We start from the raw sequence: 7,890 nt of genomic DNA on the forward strand, positions 1-7,890 counted from the left end.
TATTTATTTGACAGACAGAGGTCACAGAGCAGAGGCAGAGAGAGAGGAGGAAGCAGGTTCCCTGCCAAGCAGAGAGCCTGATGTGGGGCTCAATCCCAGGACCCTGGGATCATGACCTGAGCCGAAGGCAGAGGCTTTAACCCACTGAGCCACCCAGGCGCCCCAAAGACAGAGATTTTTATCTGCTTTGTTTGCTGCTGAAACCCCAGCATTCAAAAAAGTACCTGAATGGGTGGCAATATGAATTAATAAATGAGCAGACAAAAATAGAATAATTAAAAACAAAACACAATCCCACTGGGGCACCTTGGTGGCTCAGTCAGTTGAGTGGCTGCCTTTGCACAGGTCATGATCTTACGGGTCCTGGGATCAAGCCCCACATCAAGCTCCCTGCTCGGAGAAGAGTTTGCTTCTCCCCTCCACAACTCCTGATCACTCTTTCTCGCTAATAAATAAATAAAAATCTTAAAAAGCCACAATTCCACTAACTACAGGAAGACTTTAATTTGAATCCTCAGTGTGAATTTAACCACAGCAACTTTAAAAATTCACCACACTCCAGAATCAAAATACTTAGAAAAAAAATGCTTAACGAATGAATGTTTTTTTTTTTTTAAGAATTTATTTATTTGACAAAGATCACAAATAGGCAGAGAGGCAGGCAGAGAGAGAGGAGGAAGCAGGCTCCCTGCTGAGCAGAAAGCCCAATAAATGTGGGGCTCCATCCCAGGACCCTGAGACCATGACCTGAGCCGAAGGCAGAGGTTTATTTAACCCACTGAGCCACCCAGGCACCCCCTTAAAGAATCAATGTTAAAGAAATTTCTATTTGACTGTCCCAAAGGACTTCTTTCACTAGTACCACTACCATAAAACCACTTTTATGCAGCCACTCCCCTATGCAAAAACCTTTCACAGTTCACTTCATTCTTTTTAAGTAAGCTCTACACCCAGTGTGGGGCTTGAACTCACTACCCCAAGACTAAGAGTCACATGCGCTACGGACTGAGCCAAACAAGAGCCCCCAGAAACTTCACTTTTTTTTTTAACCACAACCTACCCATCAGCTTCCCATCTTACTTCTATTAGAGACACCCTCTGTTCTAAATTACACAACATAACCTGCCCCTCTGCCTTTGCCTCTGACCCTATCAAAAAATGGTACTAATCCTGTTCAGGTTCAGAAAGATACTCTCTCCTTCAAGAAACCATCCGTCCCACAGTGCCCAGGCAGAAGTAATGGTTCCAACTCTCTTCTTAGCTACTGTAATTTTTCACTATCAGCAGCAAGGTGTTAAGGTCTACATTTTGGAGTTAAGGTCTACATTTTCCTTCCCCACTGTATTGTAAATTCCCTGTGGGAAGGGACTTTTGGCCATATAAATATTTGTATCTACCCTTTTCTCTCTGCCTACCTCAATCCAAGTACCTGGCATTTAGAATACACGAAATGAAGACATGAACAAATGAAATGATGTGCTTCAGAGGGCCTCCCTTTTCCCTGCACCTGCTTGGAAATCACTGGACATCAGAAATTTATTACTGCAACTATGGCTAGCCTAGATATCTGGAATTCTTAAATTCAAACTCCCATCTTATCGACTGTTATATATTCTCTGATATTAACAGATACCCACACCCTTCCTTGTAATTCAAAGCCAAAAGCCAGTTTGAGAAGAACCCAAATGGAATGTGATGCAAGTGTGAAGTAGGGGATTTCCCAATGTTTACAGGAAAAAAAAGTTGCTGTAGCAGAATGATACAGGCAAGGCCAGGCATTTTATAAGGAAGCTGTAAATGGCTGACCAGAGCAATTCTTCGCTGGGTCTCAGATGTAATTTACCTCTTAGTGTATTCATATGTGTGTATTCATATTCCTAAGAAGAACCTAAAAATGAGGCCAGCCCCTTCTTGAGTAATATCAGTGGAACCAAGCAAGGATGATGGATGTCACAACTGTGTGACTTAACACGGAAGAAGAAAAACTGAGAAAAGTAAAGAGGTACCAGGGAACCTGGCTGGCTTAGTCAGTAAAGTGTGAGACTCTTGATCTCTGGATCTCTGGAAGTGAGCCTCAGGCTGGATGCAGAGATGACTTAAAACAAAATCTTAAAAAAGAAAGGAGGTACAAAGATGAGAAATCATCAAGAGTTCTCACCAGCTGTCCAGGGGCCTCCTAGTGGCACCCCTCTGTGGAAGTTGATTAAATAAACGGAAATGAAGCATTAACACCATACCAGGCTCATTGTCGTCCTGGGCCGAGGGCGACACCCCTCAATCTGCTTTCCGCTGAGACAGACTAATGGAGTCTACGCTAAGATGTCAAGGAGCAAGTTGATCATTACCAGGGATTTTTCCTTTCTGCCATTCCCATTTTCATTTTGAACGTAAAATATGAGTACTGGACAATGAAGTCAGCCCTTTCACAAGCTGTCAATTTTGAGTTTGATTCATTACGTGTAAGGTTATTGAGCAAGATATTTTGTTAAGGTGATAAGAGGTGCAAAATACATGAACCCATCCCTGCCCTTAAGGAGTTCCCAATCTGGCACAATTTAAATATCAATCTCCAGAACACTGTGGAGAACACTTTCCAATCCCAGGTTACTCTTGGATACAAAATTTTAACATTAATTGCAACTACTTCACCCAAATCTTGCGACAGAAAAGGCCACACCAGTAACATGGAAACAATTTTTTAATGATAAAGCTTCTCAATCATAAGATTTTACGACCCTCTTTTTTGGAGGCGGTTCTAAAATCTACCCTCTCCCCCCAAAAAAGACAAAACCAACAAAAAGAAAAAGGTCTGAGAATTCAATTAAGAGTAAATCCTACATCGAGGTAATCTATAGTCAGTGGTTGTCAACCTTGGCTGCAATCAATCACCCGTGGAGCTTCTAAAAACTCCCAAAGCCCAGGCTGCTCCTGGGAGGAGTGACATCAGAAGCCGCGGGAGTGGAACCCATAGCAGAATTTTCCCAGCTCCTCAGGTGATTGGAATGTGCGGTCAAGGGCGAGAACCCCTGCTGCAAATCATTCTGCCCCTGGAAGTGAAAGGAGAGGATCAGGATCGTCTTCCTCAAGGATCAGTACCCAGTCCCGCTCCCCAACTCCCTACCCCCCACGCCAGCTGCGATTTCTCCACGGGCAGCTGTTTCACGGATCTGGGGGTGAGATCAAGGATGGGTTGCCACACTCTTCCACCCTGAGGAGGGAGGATGCAGTGAAGTTCTGTTAGGTTTAACCACCTGCGCTGGCACAGACCACGGCTCGGGTTTGGGAGCCGTAGAGAAGCCCTTCACACTCGTCCCCTCTAAACCTGCTGGGACCCTGACCTCAGATGCGGGTGGGAAAGCGGAGAGCACGGCGCTGGGGACCCACCCCCGGACGGACGGACCTAGGCGCTAGGAAAAGGACAGGCTGTCCCTGCAGAGCGCGGAGAAAGCCCGGCTGCCAGACGACGCGAAGCCGGGGACCTCGTACTCACGCATGTTCCGCCCAGCTTGTGGCTCTCCACCACCGCGGCCCTAGCGCCCAGCTCCGCCGCCCTGCGGGCGCTGGCCAGCCCGCCCGAGCCGCCCCCGATCACCAGGTAGTCGTAAGAGGCCACGACGCCGGCGGCAGGCGGAGGGCGCTGCGGCTGCGGCTCCTGCCTGCAAGCCATGGCGCGGGAGCCGGCGCGGGTGGGCCGCGACTGAGGCAGCGGGAAGCGGGGGAAGGCGCGCGCCACCCGCCGCCAGCTCGGCCCGGCGTTCCCGCTCAGGGCCCGGCGCAGCAGGGCCATGCACGCGGAAGTGCGCGGGGGGGCGGGGGGCCGGGGGTGGGGGGGCGGGGGCGGGAGCGCGGGCGGTCCGGGAGAAGGCGGGCGGCTAGCGCAACCTCACCGTGACTAAGCACCCAACCCCAGCGCGGGGGCGGGGGGCCGTGCGGGGAAGGGGTGGGGCTGCCTGGCTGCTGCCCCGCGGGCTACCCGGGGGACCCGCCCCCCCCCGCCCCCACCCTCCGCACGCCAGCCAGCCGGCCCGGCCCAAACCGATCCGGTTAGCGGGGGCTCTCTCCGCCGTCACCCCAGCAGCCGGGACCCCGCACCCGAGTGGTATCAACCGGATGTAGGTTTCCGAAGGCCCGCGGGGCAAGGAAGGAAGAACGCCCTCTTTTGTTTCACCGCCTTTTCCTGAGCCGGCACCTTGGGAGTTGCCAGTGGCGTCAATTTCTCGAGGAAGGGAGGTTTGCCCTTCATTATTTTGGAGGGTGGTGTTTCTCAAAGTTTGTTCCGCAGGCCACCTAGAGGACTGATTTACCGATTCCTGGGCTCTAATCCAGACAGGCTAAATCGGATTCTCTGGGGGACCAGACCCCAGCCATCTATGCTTTAAACAATTCTCTAGCTTTCACGCACATTTAGTTTGGGAAACATTGGAATAAATATTTTGGTGATCCACAAGTTAAGCATAAAGGTAGGTTAGAGACGGAGATACAAAAGCATTTTACTCCCAAGCAAGAGAGACTGGAGTGTCGTTTTAGAGTATCTGGGACTACCATGGCACAGTTCCTGTGGTGATAAGCCACCTTCTGCAGGGCTGTGACCCAGGCCATCACCCACAGGCTGAGGGCCCTCTCTCTAGCCCGAGGAGTGAAGGTCCATGTCAGAGAAGCTGGACCCAGCACACTGAAGGGGAATGGGAACGAACTACACTCCAGTTAAAACGATATCCACTTCTTTTTTTAAGCTTTTTTTCTTTCCTGCTTAGAAAGTAATACAGGGGAAGAAGCAGCAACAGAGTTAGGAAAATCAACATTTTGCAACTAGCCTAATAATAATTGTTGTGTCATTAAATATTAGTAAATGTGAAAACCGCTTGATGGGGAGAAGCTTATTTACACAATCATAGAATATGTCCCCACAGCTTGCTATTGATCACAAAGGGAGAAAAGTAACTTTACAGGGTGCCAGACACCACCATACCCAAGTGATCAAAGTTGGATATTGCCAGTAATGAAACCATTATTGTGGGTGCTGCGATGTGATGCAGTAAGAAGTACACAACTTGGGGCACCTGGGTGGCTCAGTGGGTTAAAGCCTCTGCTTTCAGCTCAGGTCATAATCGCAGGGTCCTGGAATCGAGCCGGCATCGGGCTCTCTGCTCAGCGGGGAGCCTGCTTCCTCCTCTCTCTCTCTGCCTGCCTCTCTACTTGTGATCTCTGTCAAATGGATGCACAAAATCTTTTAAAAAAAAAAAAAGTACACAACTTAACTTCACTATGTAGTATTTGTGCTGGAAATCCATAATCTGAATCTAATCACGAGGTAACACTCAGAAAAACACACACTGAGGAAAATTTTACAAACAACTAGCCCATACTCTTTATCAATGCCTTGGGGCACCTGGATGGCTCAGTCAGTTGGGTGTCGCAACTCTTGGTGTCCACGCAGGTCATAATTCCATGGGTCCTGGAACTTAGCCCTGCCACTGGCTCTGTGCTTAGCAGAGGAGTCTGCTTAAAGATTCTCTTCCTTTGCCCCTCCCTGCCCTCTTTCAAACAAGCAAATAAATCGTTAAACAAGTAAAATATCTAGCTATCAATAAGAGCTATCAATGTCTTAAAATTAAAGTAAGGCAAAGGAACTATTCTAGGTTAAAGAATATTGAAGATTTAGGGGTGCCTGGGTGGCTCAGTGGGTTGGGCCACTGCCTTTGGCTCAGGTCATGGTCTCAGGGTCCTGGGATCGAGTCCAGCATGGGGCTCTCTGCTCGGCGGAGAGCCTGCTTCCTCCTCTCTCTCTCTGCCTGCCTCTCTGCCTGCTTGTCATCTCTCTCTGTCAAATAAATAAATAAATAATCTTTATAAAAGAAAAAGAATATTGAAGAATTATGAGAAATAAAGATAAGGCTTGATCCTGGATGAGATTCAGAAATGGGGAAAAATCACTCTAAAGGATAGTTGGTGAAATTTGAAATGTGGCCTATATGTCATGGTACTACATCAAAGCAAAATTTGCTGAGTGTGATCTTTGTACTGTGGTTATGTAAGAGAATATCCTTGTTCTAAAGAGACACACACTGAAGTATTTAGGAGTAAAGAGTCTGAGTCTGAGAAACTTGGATGCATTTCCCACCACAGGCACTGTCATGGTCACTCCACCTCTCTGAGTGTCAGTTTCTTCATCTGTAAAATGAGAAAGCTGACAAAAAGGAGGTAGGCTTGTCAAATAAAGAGAATAACCTCCCGTGGAGGTGAGTCCGTAGGATAATGAGGATAATGAGGTAAGTAGAGGAGCGCTGATTGGCTGGAGTGTAGGCACTTCGAATGGCGGGATGGGAGATGGGTGGAGTTCTGGAAGGCCTTGCTTGGAAGGTGGTAAGGAGTTGTTGAAGATTTCTCAGGGGTGTCTTAACATGGAAATATATGAAATTAACTGGAAATGGTGAAATTGATTGTGTAGGAGGCCAAGGCAGCAGTATAGAGAACAAATATTTAGGAAAAGATTGCACAGGCATAAGGAACTGAAGACAGATTGGAGGGAGGGTACAAAAGAGACGTTTTGGTGGCACCTGGTTGGCTCAGTGGGTTAAAGACTCTGCCTTCGCTCAGGTCATGATCCCAGGGTCCTGGGATAGAGCCCCCCCATCGGGCTCTATGCTTAGCAGGGAGACTGCTTTCCCTCTCTCTCTGCCTGCCTCTCTGCCTACTTGTGATCTCTGTCTGTCAAATAAAATCTTAAAAAAAAAAAAATAGGGACGTTTTGAACAAGGAAATACGGGAGGAAAATGTTCCCATAAAACAACATAAAAAAATATAAACGGAGGTAAAGATCTATGCATCCCTGCTGGTTTTAAAGGAGGAAAGAACTTTTTACCATCTAATTACATAAACCCATCCAATATGTTGAAACTAAAGATTTATAAGTTATTGTTTGGGACTAAAATACTTTATTCTCAAATAAGCATTTTTACTTTTGCTTCTGACTTACATGGGAAAGGGAACAGGTAATCACATCCCAGGCACTTGAAGGCGTCAGACTGTTTCTAAGTTTTCTTCAAGCAAAAAAGTTACCAACCACACTAAAAATTTAGTCAATGTAGTTAGTAAGAGGTAGTTTCAGGATCATATTAAGTGCTAGAAATCTGGGCAACTTGCTGGTTCAGTCAGAAGAGCGCGCAACTCTTGATCTCTGGGTCTCGAGTTTGAGTCCCACATTTCGTATAGAGATTACTTAAATAAATAAATAAATGTTGAGAATGAAAATCAACAAAGTTATTCAAGTGTGACAGTCTTGTGATGTCATAATAAATTAGCATGATTTGTGTGAAAGAGCAGAGCCCCAAGCAGTTATTTCATTTCTTAATAATTTCATCGAGGGTCCCTAGGGGTCTTAATCAGTTAAGCATCTGCCTTGGGCTCAGGTTGTGATCCCAGAGCCCTGGGATGGAGTTCCCTGTCAGGCTCCTTGCTCAGCCGGGAGCCTGCTTCTCCCTCTGCCTGCTGCTCCCCCTGCTTGTGCTCAAGCTATCACTCTTTCCCTTTCCCTGACAAATAAATAACACTTGAACACTAGACAAACTCAGGTGATTTCCACAGACACACTGAAATATTTGTCAAAACAATTAATAATAAATATTGAACTAAGCACTGTGCTTAAGAGCTTTATTAGGTGCAGTACTAGGAACTTTATGTTAACCCCTCTTCAACCCAAGAAATAAATACCATTATTATCTCCATATTATAACTGAAAAGAATGAAGTTCAAAGAGGATAGATAAAAACAAATTTAAAAAAGAGTATAAATAACTCATACAGGATTACTCAGCTGTGAATGGCAGAGCTGGAATTCCAATCCTAGAGTCCTAACTCTAAGTCTGTTCTCTTAACCATTACAGGAAAGAAA

The 7,890-nt window shown here is 46.7% G+C and overlaps 1 protein-coding gene across 1 annotated transcript in view; it reads right to left on the minus strand.

Annotated features, from left to right (window-relative positions):
• GSR (glutathione-disulfide reductase) overlaps window positions 1-4,061 on the minus strand; it is a 47,837-nt gene extending 43,776 nt beyond the window's left edge. The window contains exon 1 of the mRNA XM_059384116.1: window positions 3,491-4,061. Coding sequence (XP_059240099.1) covers window positions 3,491-3,787 — 297 coding nt within the window. The 5' untranslated portion in view covers window positions 3,788-4,061. The remainder of the gene's footprint in view (window positions 1-3,490) is intronic.
• Window positions 4,062-7,890: the final 3,829 nt, after the last annotated feature.

Source organism: Mustela nigripes, chromosome 18, assembly GCF_022355385.1.
Source record: "Mustela nigripes isolate SB6536 chromosome 18, MUSNIG.SB6536, whole genome shotgun sequence".
Lineage (NCBI taxonomy): Eukaryota > Metazoa > Chordata > Mammalia > Carnivora > Mustelidae > Mustela > Mustela nigripes.